This window comes from Epinephelus moara, chromosome 24 (assembly GCF_006386435.1).
Source record: "Epinephelus moara isolate mb chromosome 24, YSFRI_EMoa_1.0, whole genome shotgun sequence".
Taxonomy (NCBI): Eukaryota; Metazoa; Chordata; class Actinopteri; order Perciformes; family Serranidae; genus Epinephelus; species Epinephelus moara.
In genome coordinates, this window is record NC_065529.1 from 46,927,158 (window position 1) to 46,949,047 (window position 21,890).

Below are 21,890 nucleotides of genomic sequence, written 5' to 3' on the forward strand. Positions count from 1 at the left end.
GATGAGCTTTGTTGATCCCTGAGGCAAAACTGGGTCACTCCAGCTGCAGAAAAATAGACCCTAAAAATAAATATGCTAAAATATGTTTAAAATTAAAGATGCAACATCCTAGATACAGTAATGCACGTCTCTTGTCAAGTACAGTTTGTGAAGACTACAGTATACTAACAGATGTAGATGTCTGGTTTGAAGATTTTCACAGTTAATGCAGCGTGTGCAAATATGAAGGAGGAGGCAGACAGTAAAATGAGCAGATGAGATGCTGCACAACCAACACAAAATATCTAGGATTCAATTAATATTTGTAAAATTGGCTAATTTAAATTCCATATTGCTAAATTCCAGTTTGAGGCAGCTAATCAGTCATGTTTATTTGGTACTGTTCAGGATTCATGGACTCACAAAAATATTATTTCCTCCAAACTGTAATTTGAATTTTTTCCACTAACTCGGCAAAATCTAATTATAACACGTCATATTTAATGCTCAGGGTGCATATTCCTCATTTACTACACTAGAAAGGCAACTTTAGTTGGCTCTAGCAGCAGCTTTTTATCGATTACAATGGCCACTAAGACTTTTCCACATAGACTTACACTGGGAAAGAGATGTCTGTAAATCAATGGATATATTTTTTTGAGCATCATAACCTCCACAAAATGACTTGTTTCATTTTTGGGATATGATCCATTTGGTCCAATAACACTTCAAAAGTCTAGAAGAGCCACATGATTAAATCATTATTCAAGTTAGTGGAGTGCTAAACCAGAGGTTAGCCGTTCGGCGACTGAGAATCTGTAGTGCACTTTCTCTTTGGACCTTATGATGCAGATGATCTGAGTATACTGCGGAAATCAAGTTTTTTTTGGCTTCCTGTGCCACTGAGCAACTTTCATAGAAATGAACAGGGTCGTGCTATATCCAGTACTCTTTATACATCCATGGTGTCCATGATTTTATGAGTTTTGTTTTTAATCCTCAGCAGCAGGTTGTTGAGTTTGAGTCACGGCAAAGAGAACTGATCAGTTAATCAGTCTGTGGTCGGATTGATCACAGCTGATCAGATCATATTGATGGACTAGAGGAGCAGCTGCTGCAGAGGTGAGCAAGAGCGAAGTTACTGTTGCCACATTTACAGTAGACCCAGCGCTGGACCACAGACTGCAAAAGGTTTCGATGGGAATGCAGCCGGTGTCATCTTAAGTAGGTTGGAAAAACAAGAGATAACACTAAAATGTGAGCGCTGTTGTTAGATTAGAATTAGAAAGTCCTGTCGACTATACACGGACTTTCCTTGGCGGAACTCGCCAAGATGTATCCACGAACACAACAAAACACATTCAAGAAAAGAAAGAACGGAGCTGCTGCACGCGTGCCACCATTTTAGCATATACCATATTCTGTTATTTCTATATGAATTGACAACATGTTCTCATCCCAAGTTGTTACATATGGGCACTTTGTCAGTGGCCTTACACGCCTACATATTATGCGCTAGGAACCCTCCTGCGTCTGCTGTTGATATTGCAGGATGCCGCAACCAACGCCAGGATGTCAGCAAAAGCATGTGGGTAGGGGAAGCGAACACAGGGACTTATATTACATCGTTACTGGCAATGTTTCAACCTGACGCCGTTCAGTGGCGTATCGTATTGCCGTGACAGGTGCTGTTCAGCCGCCTTATGCACTGATGCCGTCCGTTTGTGTATCATAATGGTGCAACAAGTGCCATCCGGCCAACTGTTGGCATACCATAACACTACGAAAGGTTTGGTCTGGCCACATTACAAACTGGTGATGTATCATACCACCATGAACGGTGGCTTTTTCAAGTGTCCAACGCCGAAATCACTGACACATAAGAATGGGCTGAAACTGATAAACAATAAAGTTTCCCTGTCACTGTGCCTGATGCTCTGCTGCTATGTCTACGCCCAGAGTACGCTCTGCACTCCAAAAGCTCTGTACCAACAGCACTCCTAATCAGCAGTTCGACTCCAAAAATAGAAAATCAATATGTGGGGGAAAATGCTGATATCATGACGGGCTGCCACAAATAAACAGATATGTGGGAAACCCTGGTAACATGAATGCCCATATCATTAGCATCACAAGCTGCTGCTGACTAGTTGACTGGAGGACATTAGTGCTTCAACATACTGATTCAGTCGTGACGTATATGCATAGATACGTATCTGTTCGAGCACCAATGTTAGATGGAGGATAAATGTATGAAAGCAAACTCCCCTGAGGATCTTTCTCCAGAAGTTTCCTCCTGTTTTGAAACACAACATCACTGCATTATTTTCCCTTTCTCTTACGACTTCCCCTCTTTCATGTTGAGGCGTCAGCTGCACCACATGCCAGTTTCTGTGTGTATCATGTATTATTTTCACTTATGCATTCCAGCAGTAAAAAGACACTCATGCATTATGAAAAAGTCCTCGTCTGAATACAGCCTGAGTGGAATCAGTGTCACCGAGCTGATGCTCGTTGAAAGGAAGAAATATGAAGGTTTTCATTCCTCTCAGCTGTCTGGGTTTTAAAAATTGAGCAATAACCATCAGGTATCAGTCTTTCTTCCAACAGTGAATGTAAAGTGTGTCTGAAATTAAACCCTGATATTCAGGAGTATGCGAGGGCAGAGAATGACACTAAACTTTTATCTGACTTCCAACGTCTCCAAATCGCTTTCAATATGAGTCTATGTTCTTAAAAAGCACAGCACTAAAAATTTCACCCAGCCTAAGTCACTGGTCATAGTAGACTAATAAGACTGTGGCAGCAAAGGCCCTGACTGTTCTGAGCATTGGTGAGTGTACAGTAGCGGTGTAGCAGCATAGTCTTACTATGATAATATGTATTATATACCAATCTAACCCTGGTTTAACTTATCATAAGTCCTCATATGTTGACACTGTGACAAACCTTTCCCACTCTGCCTGTCAGTTGTCTTGTGCTGCAGATACTGGGAGTTGGGTGATAGGTCGAGCTCAGAGGGTCGTCTGCTCATACCCACCCATCTGGGCATGGCTTCTAACATGTGTGACCTCCCTATTTTTTTTACCAGCCTTGAGCCAAGCGGTAACAATTTTGAAAATTAGGGCCATATCTTACGCCCGCCACAAAGCAGCACACAACACTCCTCAACTTTCATTGCTAGTTTCAGACTGCCATGTCTTTTGCACCCTCAAATTCATTGTTTTCAATGTAGATGCACGGCAGGCGTGCTCAAATGCCAGAGCAACGCCATCACAGCACACATGCGTTCCCATGTGCCTGTCTTTCAGGGTGCGATGGCTGAGATGAGATGAGATAACTATAGTTCACCTTTTGGAACACAGCAGCGCACACCACATGTCGTTATAAGGAACAACCAATCACAGCAGACAGATATCTTTCCCTTCCTCCATAAATATCAGTCTGTGGTAAATCTGGAGGAGAACTTGATGATTTTAGTGCAGGGCTATGGACAATATTTTTGGCCCAATACACACTTGCAAAACAACACCTGGAAGAAGATCAGCTCTGCACTCTAAGCTATGATACAGTGCTGGTTATGGTCGCTTAGCAATCTCAGACACAACTCGCCTCTGCACCCTTGAAAGTTGACACAGCACAGGCACAAGAGCAAAGCCCAGTGCCCGACCTCACATTTCCCAGGCGGTTAAAAATGCGGCATGTGTACGGCCTCTGATGCAGCTGTCATTTTCATGGCCAGTGCCCATGTTGTGTAAGCAGCAAATAAAGTGATAGCTCCATTGACCACCGAAATCTTGGTCGAGGGTCAGAATGGCGCAGTATTTTCTTGCTATTTAAGGGCACATTATTCAGACAGTAAGATGCACCTACATAGGCGGGTTCACAATGTGCATACACTCTGCTTGTTACACACACAAGGATGTGCGCATGGGTTGCAGGTGGGTGAAATAATACATTATTAAAGTCCATTCTCACTGAGGGCTAATATCCGCACGGATTATTCTCGCGGAAAAATATAAAAGTTGATTTCATGGGTTCTTATGGAAGTTTGCACACCGGGGCGGAACTTTCGTGCGGTGAAAAAAGTTTCCGCCCAGACTTTGACCCCCCGCGGAATTCGCTGGGCCAATGAAATTGTTTGTTTATAGCCGTGCAGACCCGGGAGAGTCCGAAATCCAGCCAGGCAGGATAGTATGGGAGAAAGGTTGATAAACCTCGTTTCACAGCACCCCGTCCTTTTTGATAAAAGACGGGATGATTTTATGAACGATGATTTTAAGGACAACGTCTGGCAGGCCATTGTCCAGCTTGGTGGCTGCGGTGAGAGTGGTAAGTGCTAGTTGATGTTGACGTTTGTTAAACATTAGCTTGCTAGCTTGCTGCTGCTGCTGCTGCTACTCTCGTCCATGTTCACCCACACCCGTTCACACTGCGCGGAATTGGAACACAACAACACGAAATTCCGCACCGCGTCCGTACTGCGCCTGTGTATATGGTTTGAACGCGGAAAAGCGCTGTGCGAATATTCCGCAAATCCGTCCCGCATTTCTGCATTGCGGCAGTGAGAATGAACCTTTAACCAGGAAAATATTAATCTCATTCTCTAAAATGTGAACATAGCAGAGACCAGAGCAGAGCTGCTGTCTGACTTCACATTAAGAGAGACATTGTGCACACTCACTAGGAGCAGCTTAACTTCATTGACTATTTCAGAAGCTAAATGTTTTGTTCTGTTTCCTCTGTCAAGTTTATAACTACAGTTTTTAGTTTTGCTGCTGAAATGTCCCACGATGCAGTGACATAACAGCTCTTACTGCATTACCCTCAGCAGAAAAATGCTTGCTTCTCCACTTTGCTGAATAGGCAATGTAAATAACCGTGCACCAGGTGCATGCACACCTGGTATTTATAGGGAATGGGAGATGACACTGATTGATTGACGTTATGTTTCCACCAAAACACACCTATGATTAATTAAGGAACTAAACACAACCCCTTCGCCCCTTGCTTCTTACTTTCCACCCAGTTATGTGTTGTTTAACCTAGAACAGTGGAGTTGGACACACCCTAAATGCACTTGTGTCATACACTTCAGATAATCTTAATAGGGTTTAAGTAATCTTTTTTTTTTTTTTTTTTTTTAAATCAAAACTGATGAGCAGTGTGTTAAAAGGAAACCCTTCCTGTGGGTCACAGCGCTGCACAGACGAGTCGGTACTGATGTTTGTATTGACCTCAGGCAGTGTGTTGTAGTGGCCATCAGCATGATGTTATTTACCCATTTGCAGCAGGTTTCTAATGTCACATTTCATTACCTGCCCTGTGTGACGCCTTCTCTTTTCTGTGATCTACTTTTTTTTTTTTTTTTTGCACTGGCATATTCAATTATCTCTCCTCTCTGCTGTGCTTTTGATGCTGATGTCGACATTTAGCGAGTTGCGAATGTTGTTCAGCCTCTTCAGCCTTTGTGTGCAGCTTTCAACATGCTTCTCTCCATCTGCTGCGCTTTTGATGTGCATCCACACATTGCTCCAGTTAACAGGTCTTTCACCCACTTCAGTTGTTGTGAACAAGCCAGGGATCTAATTCCTTTTGTCCGTGGTAGCAGCGAGAGCAAATTCATCACCGAACTCAGCGGCCAGGTTCATTATTTTTAACAAATGTTGGATGGTGTGAGTGGAAATGGACTCCCAAATGACCGCTGTTTGCTGCCAATGTGGCTGTTAGCGCTGGGAAACACACAAGCCAAAACCAAACCTTTACAGGCATTTGTCTTGTGGCTAATAATAATTTCCCACTGTTATTTTTAGTTGGCGCCTGTTGTTTTTGAGAAACATTTGTATAAATCTAGCCTTTCGAATTTTCTTTTTTCCGATGAAACCTTTTTCAAATAAAAATAGCTGTTCCAAAAACAAAAAGCGAGACACCTCTTCATCACTACAAACAGATTATTTTGCAGAAAGCAGAGGAGATATTTAACTTCAACTCTAATAAGGAGGATTAATTTCAAATGCACTGAGGTCAGGTTTCTCTTTAACTTTACATTGGCCACAATTTGTGCTGGCTGCTAACAGTTTAAACTACTTTCACCACTTGCAGGGTAGCATGGTGTTTTTCCACACCAGTGGGAAGGTAATGTCTCCACAAGTACTGCAGAAGAGTGGTGCAATCAAATGCTACTTTGCCATATTTTATTATTTTTTTGAAAGAAAAAAAAAGTCATTCAATTGTCAGAGAAGAGAATGAAACTACACTGCAGAGTGGAGTCGCTGACAACTCATGGTGGACTGAATGAATGCGCCAAATAATGAGTGCAGCTGTTTGTCATTGCTCAGCAGCAGGGGTTTCCTTGATGCAGTGGGATGCAACAAAACAAACTGTATGAACAAACAATATCACACCATGTATTAACAATTCAAGCGTTTGTCACGTTTGTGCTTATTTCAGATACTGTTGTAAATATACTGTGCATCAAGCAACACTGTTACAACACTGCCATCTCTTTGTTTAAAGTTTAGTTAGGTTTAACCACAAAAACTATTTGCTTGAATTCCAGAGTGAAAAGTAATGTGAAGGTAAACACTAAGACGGGTGTTTTGATTTCAAAGCTAATATATAATACAACACCAATGTGAAAAATGCCACTGATACTATACACAAAACACATTGAACTGAGTCCAGCTGGAAGTTGCATTGGCTTACAGATTGCATTTATGTCTCAGGTTGTCATTTATGGGTTGATTTGGAGTAACAAATTTAACTTCCTGAACAAACCTGACATTTCTGCTGTTTTTGCCAACAAATACCTTAAAAAAGAATAATCTCAGGGGGATATGAACAATTAAGATTTTTGGTCATGTCATTTCCTTTCTACATCTTAGACATGACGACAGGTGAGATTCAGCACTTTTCAATAAGACTGTGACGCTAAAGTATGAATCAAACCTTGACCAGGTCAAACAAAAAGCCGTGAGAGAGGCCAGTCATGGTTTTAGGGGGTAACAGAGAAATACTGTATTTACTGTGGTCTAGCTCAGCTCGGGAGGGACTCGGAGTAGAGCTGCTGCTCCTCCACATCGAGAGGAGCCAGTTGAGGTGGTTCGGGCATCTGGTAAGGATGCCTTCTGGACGCCTCGCTTGGGAGGTGTTTCAGGCATGTCCAACCGGGAGGAGACCTCGGGGCCGCCCCAGGACACGCTGGAGGGATTACATCACCCGGCTGGCCTGGGAACGCCTCGGGGTTCCTGCAGAAGAGCTGACGGAAGTGGCTGGGGAGAGGACTGTCTGGGCTTCTTTGCTGAGGCTGCTGCCCCCGCAACCCGGACCTGGATAAGCGGAGGACGACGAGTACGAGTACAAGTACTGTGGTCTATCTAAAGACAGTGTTGCTGTTGATAGGTCTAACTTTAGTCTTTACATGCTTGTTTGCACGTTATGTGTGCCTAAAATAATATTTACAATACACATCAGTACCACATGATGTGGTAACACGTTACAAGAGAAGGCCCTCAAACCAAAGCTTGGTTAGGGTCCTCAGCAGTCTAGGACCGGCCCTGAGGAGAATGCATTCTGCTGCAGTCTATATTTGTGATTGAGACAGAACAAAAACAACTTTACCCAATGGGAGTGTCCGTCTTTGACTGTTTACCCTCTCTCTGTTGTTTTTAATATGCCGCAGGTTATCTTAGAGGTCAAATGAAAAGGTCACACGGTGCCAGTTAAATGCCCTTCTGTAACATGCCCAAACTCTGAAATGTACTGAGGGGTTTGTTTATCTACAGCTCCAGTAAAGGTGAAGCTTTGACTGTTGGAGCTGCTTTTGGCTTGGAGCTGATGGTAATTTCCCACCTCTGTCGCACATCTCGTTTGCATTATCTGTCAGCTGCTGCAGTAGTTCAGCTGGAGTTTTACTGTGGAACTGATAATTTCAATGTGTGAGGCGTAATTATAAGATGCAGATTTGAGATGAAAATTGGCTCTCATGGAAATAATACAGAGGCTCAGCAGCTTTGGGGTATATTTCGGTTCCAGAACACACATGCACAAACCAAACCTGGCAGGGTTTGACAGTATCAGTGGCCTGGGGGATGGCTTATACTCTCACAGTCTCTCACAAACACACACCTGATCCTTCTAAAGTATCATAATCAGTTGTACAACTGAGGTAAACCGTACGCCTGGTAAAACAAAGCACTGTTTCGTTTCATTACGTTTTGTTTCATGTTCTGTTTTTGCAACCAGAGTTTAACAACATGACTTAAAACATATCTGTTTTATGTAGGATACTGATCTTGAAGTTAAAAATTCCTTTGATGAATATTGACACCTTATCTTGGCACAAAAAAACTCAAGAAATATGAAGCAACAATCAGTTTTTGGTTACACATGCATGTCAATAGTGTATTTTTTGTTTGTTGATCCAAGTAAATATCAACTTTTTTTATGTCTCTGCACCAGCAATAGCCTGAGCCAGAGGCAACATGTTTTCTGATGTCTGTCCATCCATCTGTCCTCTTCCCGAAAATCCATGTATGAGAAAAACCTATACCTTTCCCTATTCTTTGTTGTTACCAAGTACCCCCAAACACAAGACTTAACCATTGTTCCTTGCTATTCCAGCTGTTCCTCACACCCATTTGCACAGCACTAGGGCTGAGCAGTTAATCCGAAATTAATCAAAACCGACATTCAGAACCTCTATCAGACGTCATCTTGCCCAAGTCGGTAATTTGTTTTTTTTTTTCTTTTACATTCTGTTAATACCTTCCCCACTGTGTGTGTAGTCATGTGACTCTGCCCCGTCCAGTCCACAACCTGGAAGCAACATGGAGGAGAATTCAAACACCGAGCCAACTGAGCAACTTGAGCAGTTTGGACCAAAGACAAATGCTATATCCATTGTCTGGACACATTTCGGCTTTCGTGAAGACAACACTGAACAGAAAGAAATCAAATGTAAGCACTGCTAAAAAAATGTTTCAGCGACCAAAGGTAATACCCCCTATCTGTTTCAGCACTTGGAGCACAATCTCGTCCTTCACCTTCTCAAAATGATCCCACACTTTGGATTTCCTGCCCGACATGTTATTAACTAGCCTGTGGAATAACCGCAGGTACCAGCCCTGGAAATGAACCTGACTCCTGTCTGACTGCTGAGCGTGGGCACTTCCTGTGTCTGTCCTTTCAAATTAAATTCCTACAAGGTCCAGTCATATAGGTTTGATTTATTTTGACAAGGCACAGCTCCTAATAGAGTTTCACTTTTTTCTTTCTTTCTGTGACTAAGCGACCAGTGAAATCTTGCCAACTAATGACCTTTCTGGTCGACTAACGTTTGGTCGACTATTAGGGGGCAGCCCTGCTACTTATAGGCCATTTTTACACCCAAAAATTCAATTTCAGCAAATCCTACATTTATTGTGTCATGAACATCTTGTTTCAATCACCAAAAAAAACATAGTTTTCCTAACATTAAAGGTCTAGCCTCTAATTAAGTTGTATCTAGCAGTGAGGTTGCAGCAATGACTTATTGTGGTTATTTCCCACCCATTGCATGTGCAGCTCGCTTTCTACCTGTGTCTTACTCTTGCTTTCAAGCATTTTGCCGTAGGTACATTTGAATTTCTGCCGCAGGGCACATCCACCACGCTCATTCAAAATCTAGGTAATGGCTGGCAGTTTTATTGCCATTCATTTGTGTCACCGAGCCACTTTGGCAAGAGAAATTCATGCTATGAGACATATTTGAATGTCCTGCCTGGTCTAAAGGCAAGGTTCATATTTTTCAGCATCCCATAATGTTTCCTGTATTTCACTCTATGCTATAATTTCCGTCTTTATTCCTCACCTAACAGACATTCAACACCTACACAGACACACACAGCGAGACAATAGAAAAAGTGCCCCATGCTATTCTCCTCTCAGATTACTATAGGTGTGCCCATCACATCTGTCAGCTGCTACACTCAGCTGGTGAGAAAGAGTGCTGTAAGACCTGCGGTTAACAACCAGCCCTGCATTGTATTGCAAAAGGTGTGTGTCTTTGATTAATAGGACTCAGGAAGGTTGACAGATATTTTTACACTGCAGATTGGCTAATGCATTGTGCCAACTAATGAGGGTGCTGTCATGCAGGTACACGGTGGTCTGAGATTGGTTCCAGCTGAACTGTGGTGCAGTTTGTGTGCAGGTGAAATACAGTCTGTTCTCCCACAGGAGGACAAACTTCAGTGGCACATTAAGCCAGGAAATAGGAGAGATAAAACATCTCAATCATGTCTGAGAAAGGATAACTTTCATGGCCAGCTTAGTGACCCATGGCATTCTTTACGAGAGCAGCAAAGGAGGAGGAGTGCCCGTTTTTCTGTTTTCAGCGGCCTCCTGGCGTGACTCTGACTCCGCCATTCACAGTTCTCCAGCATCGTTTGAGATGATTGCCAATCTCATTTCCTTGCAACAGACATGAAACAGTTGAATACTTTTTTGGAACAAAGACTACACAAGCGAAATGTGGAGCAAAGATAAATGAATACATATGGCAAGAGAATGTCCCAGTGGGACTGAGGGACTCTTGAACTCTGGTTTGGACTTAAACTGGTTCAACTGAGGTAGTTACTGTTTTCCTTTCCCCCAGACTGCACCTAAAATCACCAACAGATCATTCCCAGCATTAAGATGAGATACTACATACTGGCAAGGAAATTCATTGGTTTAAACTTTCTGGGTTAAAGCTGGGGTCGACAGTTAAATTTGGAGTCATTGGGCAAAAATTCCATAATTGAATTTGAGCATATTGTAATCCAAGTGCACTGAGACAAAACTAGACTTCTTCACCTCCTCTTTTTAGGCTTTGGAAAATCTCGCCCATGACGGGAGACTTTGACCAATCAGAGGTCATTTCAGAGAGAGGGCGTTCCTAGTGGCTGTTCTACAAATGCAGAGGTAATTAATGTCCCTTCTGTGAAAGTCTGATTCAATGATGGGGAACCAATGCATCCCAAAAAGGAAGACTTATCAAAAAGAAAGTATCATGGCTTCCAAAGAAGTTCAAAAATAGCCGCACACAGACGCCATAGCAGTAGATGAACTCACTGTCTATGGTTTAGTTTTACTCACTGTTTGATGATCCAGGTGCTTCGGTTGGTTTTAGAGTCGAGTGTTACCCGATAGCGCTAACTGATTGTCGCGCTCAAAAAAAAAAAAAAAAAGAGAAAACAAAATCCCCCAAACAAACATTCCCCAAATAAACAACTTCATCAAACAATAAAAACTAAGATTATCCAAAAAGCAGTGGTTAAAGACTCTAACCCCCTGGCGTCTTTCACGCTCCACACGCACTTCAGCACACCTGCCTTTAATCAAAGGTTCCCGAGATGCCAGGTCAGGTGGCGCATTAGAGTGACTCGAAAAATAATAGGAGACTAGGACTTGGTAGAAATGGCTCTCACAGATAGTCTAAAAGATAGTCTGACAGTTAACGAAAGAAAACATGTCGGAGGTGAAATGTTTTCAAGAGGAACAGACACCGTTTGCTTTTGCTAACCAGAGACAAAGGCTAACTGCTGCAGCTTCAAGTTTACATGAACGTTAACTAATCATAGTGTGTCCTCGCCTAAATCCTCGCTGCTACTGGGAGTGGGCAGCAGCCCCAGAGACTGCCCCAGCTTTCGACAAACGTCACGTCACTGGAGCTGCTGCCCACTCTCCTCCTGGGGAAGCAGTCCACAATGGCGGAGAGCAAGGTGGAGGGACCGTCGGGTGGCTAGTTAGCTATTTCTTTCTCATTTGTGGTGTGGAAGCAAGCAGGTCATGAAGGAGCCGAGCGAATGCACTGGATGCAACTCCACAGTGAAACAACTCAATGTATGGGAAACTCTGGGTTACTGTATAGAACGTGTGCATATACACAAGGTCGTCTGGTGGGAGGGGCTTAAGACAGACAGTGGAGAGCTGAAGGAAGAGGGTGTATTGTGTGTATTTTCCAGATTTCAACATACCCCAGCTTTAATACCAGGCATGCTAAACATTTATGGTGTGTTGCTGCTGTAAGATGCACGAGATAAAAACATCCAGCGAGTGGTATTTGTCATGTTAGAGGGAAAAACAACACCTTTGTGTAGGAACAGAGGAGGGTAATGGGATGTTTGCCTTGATATAGTCATGTTCCCCCTTGTTTTCAAAGTGACCTTTCCCCGCCTGCAGTAAATGTTTGGTTCTCTGACGGTTGTTTGATGCCGTTTGAAGCCGGGCTGCTGCAGTTTCTGCTGAGTGATTAGAAAGATTGTTTGATGAAAGCATATACAGGAGGAGGGAGAGTCGGCACGCTTCCCTCTCTCGCACATGTACGTCGACTGCTGTATACGCCCCGTCTCTTTACGTTCTCTGCCACACTCACCCTCTCCCTCTCTCCTCACTGAGCTGTTTGTGTACGATCAAAGCGAGTTAAAAAATAAACCTCACAAAAAAATTCTGAACTCTCTGTGAAATACTTTCCAAAGTCTTTGAAGAACATGAGGTAGCTAACAAACTGTGGCATCAACACTAACCAGCTCAGAGCTAATTAAATGCTAGCACTAACTAATTAAGCCAAGTGAACAGCAATGCAGCAAACACTGGCAAACAGACAACAACACTGTGTCACAGGGAAACTGAGAGCCAAACTTTTCTGTCCCTGCAGGAGGAAATGTGCCTGACATCTCGGCAGTGCCAGTTCCCTCCAGCCTAAAATGAATTACATATGTAAGACAGATGCATTAGTAGTCATATTTCAGGCCAACATTCCCAGTAAAGACACAAGTCTACCGGTCAAGGTGATGGACGGGCATTTGTTTGCCTTCAGGTGTCCAGTCAGTAATGAAATATTTCTAATATTTCTGGATGTAATTTATTGGAAATTCAGTGCAGTATCTAAGACCAACTGGCTTACTTGAAATAGATGTCGTTGTTTTGCTATGTTCAGAAATAAGACATCAGAAAGCTCTAATCAGCCAGCGAGGAATTAGAATAAGTATCAACAACAGCAGGTAAAAGCACTAAAGTCACCAAAGAGAAATGAGGTTTTATTTTACATATGTATACAAGTGTCCGACCCGTCCAAAGAAAGGCAGGCTATGTAAATGTCACACTGTGAATGGTTATCTGTCTCTATGTATCAGATCTGTGAAAGGCTGGCCACCTGTCCAGTGTGTATCCCCATTCCTCTAATGGGCGGCTGTGGCTCAGGAGAGCAGTTCGTCCACTAATTGGAAGATAGGCAGATCGATCCTCGGCTCCTCCAGTCCGTATGTTGCCTCTGGCAAAATACTGAACCCCAAATTACTGTGTGAGAGTGTTTGAATGTTAAACTGAGTAGCAGCCGCTCTCACACCGATGCGCTCCAGTCATTTCAATGAGAGGAAGACGGCACAGGGGAAGCGGTTGCCGCCCATGAGAACGTGCAGAGATTTTGCTCTACCGCATTCACCATGATGAACTTCTGGAAGTTGCCGCCTGGCTTTGGCTGATCAAACAGGCTATTAGCAGGCATCACAGAAACAGAAAGAAGACAAGATAGAGGAGTTGATGACATTGGTGACGGAATACCCGGAGTAATGGTGCTGGCAACTTGTAAGGACAACAAGAAGAACAACTGGACCTGTGATAACATGTCCATCAAACTTCACATGACTGGTAAATCGTCCAAATATGTAGATGTTTGGTAATTTCAGTGATTTCTGTCATCATGTTACAGTATGCAGCTACAAGCTACTCTTCGATATTTGGGGGAACACTGTTCTAAATAAGCGGATGTCAGGGCGGTTATTATGGGCGGTGTGAAAGCAGCTTTGTTTGCTAGCTTTCAGCCACCAGTGTGTGAGTGTGTATGTGAATGAGTGAATGTGGTATGTAGTGTTAAAGCACTTTAAGGTGCTACACAAATGTAGTCCATTTACAATTTGCCCACTAGGATATGGGACAGATTTCCAGCCCTGTGGACCAACAAGTCTTATTGGTTACCAGTTTCTCACAGAATCAAATTAATTATTCTATTGCTTGTCCGTAAAACACTGAATGGTTTATGTCTAAGATCAGATCTCCTGATCCAGTATGGACCTGGCAGACCTCTGTGGCCAGCTGGTTCTGGATTACTGGTTCTTCCCAAAGTCAAAACTAAACGTGGTGAAGCTGCTTTTAGCGTCTACGCTGCTCAAATGAGGAGCAGATTACTAGAAGAGCTCAAACTTGAGGCAATACTGACCCAGTGTAATTTAAAAATTTAAATTCAATCTAAAGACCTATCTGTTCACTACTGCTTTTAATTAAGTTTCTTTTATATCAATTTGATCTGTTTCTCTTATTGTTTTTATTCTGTGCTATTGTTGCTTGTTTTGAATGTTTTTATCATCTGTTTCCTGTGTAATCTGCACAGCCTTTGGGTATGAAATGTGCTATATATAAACTTGCCTTGCCTTACGCAACTACTGTAACAAACTAAGTGGTTGATTGGCGACTTGAAAATGACTTACATGAGCGTTTTTTTTATCTGTCCCCCATGGTTAAAGTCTGATTAAGTTAAAGCAACTAAAGCTGCTCGTTGAAGGTTGGGAAAGTTTGTGGTCAGGGTAAAAACTTACCAGCATGAGTTAAGGAGATGGGATGCAATCCTGAACTCCAGTGTTGAGTTCAAACCCTCTTTACACCCAAACATCCACCCTGATTCCCTCCCTAAGACTTAAATGTTAGACTTCCCTCCATCTTACCATCGCCCAGATCTCACTGCTGAATTGCCAGTGACAATCGGCCAGATGATGTGTTTCACAGTGGATTTGTGCTGCCTCTGGGGCTGTTGCTCCAACTACAGGTTGTACTTCTTCATTTTTATATATCTGCCGCCACCAGGGACACAAAGAGTATAAGCGGATCAAGAGAGACAGCCGCCCCTCGCTCTCAAATTCAGACCAAGCTCTGATCAAACTGTAAAACTAGGCAGTGCTGATCATGAACCAAGATTATGTTACCATCAACTTCAGCCTGTTACATGCATTGTCTGTTGTCAAAATACACTTCTGTTTTCACAGGAAATGTAAAGTTTGCATACAGTCTCTTTCAAAATAAAAGCACTATGTCGACACATTACCGCAAATTGACGGTTTGCTGTCCCACCGCTTTCCCCCTGATGCCACTGGGCGCCATTGGACAATGACGGTGACCGGCCGTGTATCATGCCAACGTTAAAGGACGGCTTTTTTTGTCTGTGTCTGACGCCAGAAGTCACTGACCAAGTGCCGGTTTTCAACGACTTCAGAGGGAGACCAGGTTGCAGAAACATTTTAGTACACTGTTTAGCTGTAATTGGAGATTGTTACATGAGCCAAAACCGATTTGCATTACGTCACCCACCAGCAGGAGTGTTTACTTGTCCAGGGCGGCGCAGTGCATTCTGGTACTTGTAGGTTTTCTAACTCTGGAATAAAAGCGAATGCCACAGCCCTTTTCCTCTATTTTCTCTGGCCAAGTTGCACCAATTTCAAAAGTATTTGCGTCTGTTTGCTGCGTCGACAGTAAAGTTTTGTGAAAAGACCATCTCCCCAGCAGTGAAATACTTCTTTAAGAGTGTCACGCTAGTCACGGCTTGCTACTCTTGGTCATTTAACCGTGGCCAATGCTGTCCTTTTTACCAGAGGGTCATTTTCACGTAAGGGGGTCAGTTGCAAAATGCATGTATCATTAACCAAATGACTGAATGGTAATGGACATGCAGTTATATTGAGTTTAAGTTCAAATTCTTACACACACACACACACACACACACACACACACACACACACACACACCTGTCTGCAAAGCCAGTGTAACAACATTGCAGTATCTTTAAGTCTCTTCTGACCAAAGCAGCCCAAAACGCAACAGTAGCACATGAAAACACTTCCTGAAAGACACAGACACACACAAGCGCCTTCTTGTTCAAATATCAATAAACCTAAATAATTGATTTACATTCACAGGAACACACACCCAGCTGCTGTGCACACACACACACTCTCTCACACACACACAAACGTGGCGGTGCGCCCTCTCACCACTGATGCAGAGGCTAAAACGGCAGAGTTCGTCACACAGGGTGTCCGGGCTCTCCAGCTCCCCCGGTCCTCCCCCTCTCCCTCCTCCTCCTTCTCTCCTCTTCTTCCTCGGTGACATCCTCTTCACCATCTTCATCACTCGCTCTACTTTGTCCATCCTGGCTGACGGATGGCTGACCGAGGTTCAAGTGTCAGACCTCCTTTTTCTCCTTTTCCTTAACTCCCTTGTTTTCTCTTCCTTCTTTTTCTCCCACTTCTTTTCTAACTCTGTCTTTTTTTTGCTTTTTTGGGAATCCTGATAACTTTCACCACTCTGCACTCACTTGTTTCTTGTCTTCCTCTCTTCTCTCTCGTCTTTCCAGCGCTGTGCCTCTCTAGCTTTCCCAAAATCCCCTCCTCTTCCTCCTCCCCCTTCTCTCTTCTTCCTCTCCTCGGTCTGGTCTTCTTCTTCACCTCCAATCTTTCTCACCCTTTTATAATGCAGCACTTAATTGCTCAGGTTTAGTCCCACAAACACCTCATCCATTCTCTTTATCTTAGTCTTTCTTCTTCTCTTCTTTTTTCCTCCTCTTCCCTCCCTCTTCTCCAGCTCACGGAAAAAATCCGACGAACGAAGCGACGAGAGAAGTGAGACACTGAGGGAAAAGAGAGGAGAGGGAGAAAGGGAGAGGCAGCACATTTACTTCTCCCCTCCTTTCTCCCTCCCTCTCTGTATCTCTGTATGCACCCCCACCTCGCCACCTCCCACATCAAACCTTCAAAACTCTCAGCTGGTACTTCCAGAGGAAAAATAAAGCAACATTCTTAAAAAAAAGACTCAGTGTGATGGTTTTTTTTGTCTCTCTGCAGTTCTATGCTCCATTATCTCTCCCTCTCTCTCACATGCACTTTTTCATTTTGTCAGTTGGCACGCACGCACGCACACACAGTTTTTCTCCTTCCACAACAGCAACCACAGCTGACTTCTTCAATCACTCTGTGTTTCCCTACCTCCTACTTCCCATCATGTCTTCCTTTTACTCCTTCTTCCTTCCATATTTCCCATATAGAACGCACCTATGTCATGGTTTGGTTCATAACCTGGAAGTGCGGCGATCATGAAGGTACTGGGACGTAAACTACAGTACACAATGGACTGCATGCTGAATGTTCAATTTAAGCCAGTTTTAGGATTCCTGAACCACAGAAAAGTTCAGGAAAATGTGTGGAAGCTGCTAAAACTGACAGAGAAGGACTTAGTCAGCAGTGACAAGCGCGAGAAACTACGATTCATACGCCGATCAGCCAAAACATTCAAACCACTGACAGGTGAAGTGAATAACTTTGATTATTTTGTTGGGAAATTTAGAAGCCAGGTCAACACCTTGAGCTTTTTGTCACGCTCCACAGGCCATTTCTAAAGTTTGTGTAGTCTGCTTTTTTCTGCTGGGGAGCCACTGCCATTGGGGAGTGCTGTTGCCATGAGGGGGGGTTCTTGGTCTGCAACGGTGTTTGAGTGGGTGGAACATGTCAGGTGGTATCCACATGAATGCCAGAACCAAAGGTTTCCCAGCAGAACAATGCAATGGAACAAAATAATCAAAGTTATTCACTTCACCTGTCAGTGGTTTGAATGTTTCGGCTGATCGGTATAGCAGTAACAATTAGTTCCTGATTCTCTCACTGTGATACAGGGCTGTTGTGATTTCTCTCTGACTCTTTCCCCTGCGTTACAGCAAGCTCTTATGTTTGGTTTAGACATAGCAAAAAGGGTTATTTTGCGAGAATGGAAATCTGCTTCCCCTCCGTGCCTTACAAGGATGGCTAAATGACATAGTTTCTTGTCTACATCTTGAAGAAATCCAGTACACTCTTAAGTTTTCTAAAATATGGAGACCCTTTTTTTAACATATCAAAGGGTGAGAAGTCAAGCTGACTAACCACACTGGACTACTTCTTTGCAATTGACTGTACACTGTGCTTCGATCTGCCAGGACACTATGTCTCCATTTGACCTTCCCTGACCACCCGTGGTCTTTACACCATGGTTTTTTGAACTACATTTTCAAGGCAAAACAAAGCAAGATAAATGTATTGATAAAACACATTTCATACCCAAAGTGCTTCCCAGATTTGTTCTAAAAATAATGAACATTTTTCACTCAAAGGAAATCTCCGCTCGTTGCTAGGCTAATTTATACAATGTAAAATGCCATAGGCTTGTGCTAATAACATTAGCATGTTGTATTTGTTTGGAAAACCTGTTTAGTATAAGACAGTTGTTTTGTCAGTGAACCTTGTGAGTTGTAATAGAGCCGACTTTTGTAACGTTACCTTTGTTAAATGTTGCTGTTGTCCCTGGCTTCATATGAGTGGAGGAAATCTCCGCTAGCAGCTAGGCTAATTTAAACAATGTAAAGTGCCATAGGCTTGTGCTAATAACATTAGCATGTTGTATTTGTGGGGAAACTGTGTCCAGATAAAGGCAAGTGTTTGTCTGTGAATGCTGCGAGTTATAGTGAAGCTAATTTGTGTACTTGCGTTTGAAATTGTCTCTGTTAAGCCATGTTTAATGTGTGTTTAATGTGTGTTTTGAACAGCACTTTACAGAAACCCCACACCAACTAGTGTTTTGGAGGTGTAACTGCAGAGTGACACAGACACAGATGCAAAAATCAACAACAGTTGTGAGTTTGGTTGTTTATGTTCAGTTTCTCCAACATGACGAACTTCCACATTGACAATGTGCTGTGAAAAAGCTGTATTCCTCCCACACCAACTGTTCCCTTAACCCTGACACAATCCTTCTCTCTTCACCCGCCCATCTGATCTGACCCTCTTAGTTTCTTTTTCAACATCCTCCTCCTCCTCTCTGTCTATCTTTTTCCCATTTCTCTCTCTTCTATCCCTCCATCCCTCCGCCTGTTCTCATCTGCTCTTTAATCTCTGTTTCGTGTCTCTCCATAATAAGCTCATCATCTCCTCTGGAGGAGAGGTCACACACTCACACACACACACATATGTACACACACGCACACATATGTTGAGCAGGTAGGCAGGACGCCACACACTGTGGACACTTCTGCTTAGCTCTCTCACACAAAATGACACACAAAAGTATACCCTCCATTATTACACACACTCAGCATTTTGCGCTTGCTAGCTCACGCCCTCTCCCTGTCTCACACACACACACACACACACACACACTGCAAAGCTGAGGGTGTGAACCCCAGGTAGCTATAATGAAAACTCACCCAAGGGTTTAGGACACGCTTTTTAATGACTGACCCGAGACGATCCATACAGACGACGGTGTGATCCCGCCGTGAAGTTTTCACTCTTTGAAAAGTGTGACACCTGACAAAATTGATTGCAGGCAGGAAATTAAAAGTCACCCCATGAAGATTATTGAGGTTTCTGAGGGCGTCGAGGCAGCTGCTTCTCAAAGAGAGGCGCTTTAGAGGACGTTTATCATCTGTGGGGTTTCAACAACAATCAAAGTAGCTAAAATATATTCTGAGCTGGAATTTCATATTTACACAAGGTCAGGGAGGACAATAACTTTCATTTGGTTTGTAGTCTTGAGGTGGGTGTCAATAAATGAAAGGCGTTTGTTTTTGCGGATTATAAAACTAGCTGAGGGTGGTGGGGATGTCTTTTGTTTGCAGATGTAAATCCTGGGAGTTTGTGATGTTCATAATTCTGTACTTGCAAATCTGACTGGTTGGATGAGGCAGACGTTCCCAAACGCTGTTTCATATGACCCCAAAATACAAGGCCAAATATACTTCATCCCAACACATTAGACAATTATCTTCCAGTCTGGAATGTACAAAGCATGAGGATGAAGGAAAGAAAAGAAACACAAACATACTAAAAACCAAACACATACTATCTGAAATTAACTGCTCCATTAGAAACTACTGAATATCTACAGATTGTCCTGATAAACAGCCTTATTCCTCTTCTCCCAGGCTTTCTCCAGATAACTGGCAAATTTAGGTTTGATATGTGAACAGCCATCTCTGTCTCTGCATCTCCCATATTTACAAAATCAATATCTGATTTTATCTCACTAAACAAAGCATTGTGCAGTTCACAATAAAAAACTCATTTTCTATATCGTTGAGACAGCACATTGGGCAAATCCGCTTTTCTTCTTCTTCATAAACAAACTGTTCGGTTTCAACAGTCAAAGATAGAATACAAGGTCAGCACATCGACATCTTTGCTTTTATAAATTAGAAATTATACACAATTATACACAACAAAATTCTCTGGTCCATATTCAGTTTTTATCATCGTAAAAGAACACAGTTTTGGTTTTGTCCGTAAATCTTCAGCCCACTGTCCTTTGTCCTAGGCAAATACAGATTCGCTTCACAATAGAGATACACTGATGGACCAGAATTGGCTGATTTTCAGCTGATTGGCTAAGTGTCTCAGTTATAGCTGATCCTTTGCTGATCAAATAGTCAGAGCTGCTGTAACCAGTTCTCAAAAGTCGTCATTCATTCATATGTACGCTGCACATGGTTTGGAAGCTGCTTTGTTAAGCTAACTAGGAGACTGAAGTATACCACCCACATCTGTGCTAATCACAGAGTTGATAAGCAGCTCAAAAGTGTAGCATAGCAAAGCTAATGCTAACTGTTTCATAAAGGTGTATGGAAGATGCTAAAACATTTAGCTTATTAGTCCTAGAGGTAAAACTCAATAAAGAAACAAATATGGGTGGACTGCTAGTTAGCAGAAAGAGTTCAGTTAGTAAGAAAGAAAATTGGAATCGACCAAATTTGAAATCGGCAGGTCAGACTTTTAAAAAAAATTGGAAATTGGATTCAGCCTGGAAAATTGCAATTGGTGCACCTCTACGAAACAAACCAATATTGAGCTTTTCAATCTTTAAAAAGTCTCACTAAACCCAGAATTGCAAAGAAATGTGCATACATCTTTATGTACGAGATTAAGATTCACCTCGTCAACCTTCTTTCATCTGAATCAAACAAAAAACTGAGCTATACTGTACGTATCCAAGTATTCCAAAGAGCCTCACAATTCCCATCCCATGTTTCCCACTACAGCCAGTTTCTAACCCCGGTTGTATAATTAAATACAGGCACACACAAGCTTCAAACAGTTAAGAATATATTTGGAACCTTATATCTGTCAAATTTCTCTTTTACCAATGGTTCTGCCCAGCGTTATACCTGCTGATTCAGCAAGAACCTTTTATGAAATTCACAAGATATTTATATGAGTCTGCATAGCTACGCTTGTGTGGTCCAATTTTAAACCTGTAGGCGGGTAGATGTGGGTTTTCTAAAGTGAGTTATTTGTGTTTCCTTTCTAATAATGAGCATCTATATTTATTACACCACCCATTAGCATAGGAGAGCATCTGCTGCACTTTGTCTTCGGACGGTGACGGTGACACTGCGTCGCTAAAGTATACTTATCATTTCCCTTCCACATGTTAGCCCACTGTTTCGAGATTTAATTTTCTCTGGCTGAATCATTAATAGAAACTGCAAACAATGTGGGGGAGAAAGCATCACACATCACAAAGCATTTCGCTCCTGATGAGGTTGCGAACCAGTCTGTGTGATACTCATCAATCTTACACACACTGTGGGCTCATTGTAGAAAGTCTTTAGAGCCCTGTATAATTTTTCTTTCACTCTATACTCAGTAAGTCTATAAGCTGAAAGATCCCCTTTGATCATATCAAAAGCCTTCTGAAAGTCGATAAAGCATGAATATGTTGGCTTATTTTCATTAATTATTTTCACCAGTACAAAGGTATGATCAAGACATGACCTTGACTTGCGAAACCAATTTAGCTGTTTCACGAGGAGCCGTTCTTTC

General features: G+C 42.6%; 1 protein-coding gene across 1 annotated transcript in view; it reads right to left on the minus strand.

Moving 5' to 3' along the window:
* LOC126386820 (glutamate receptor-interacting protein 2-like) overlaps nucleotides 1-16,197 on the minus strand; it is a 274,362-nt gene extending 258,165 nt beyond the window's left edge. The window contains exon 1 of the mRNA XM_050039415.1: nucleotides 16,041-16,197. Within this exon, the coding sequence (XP_049895372.1) occupies nucleotides 16,041-16,197 (157 nt within the window). The remainder of the gene's footprint in view (nucleotides 1-16,040) is intronic.
* Between the last annotated feature and the right edge of the window lie 5,693 nt (nucleotides 16,198-21,890).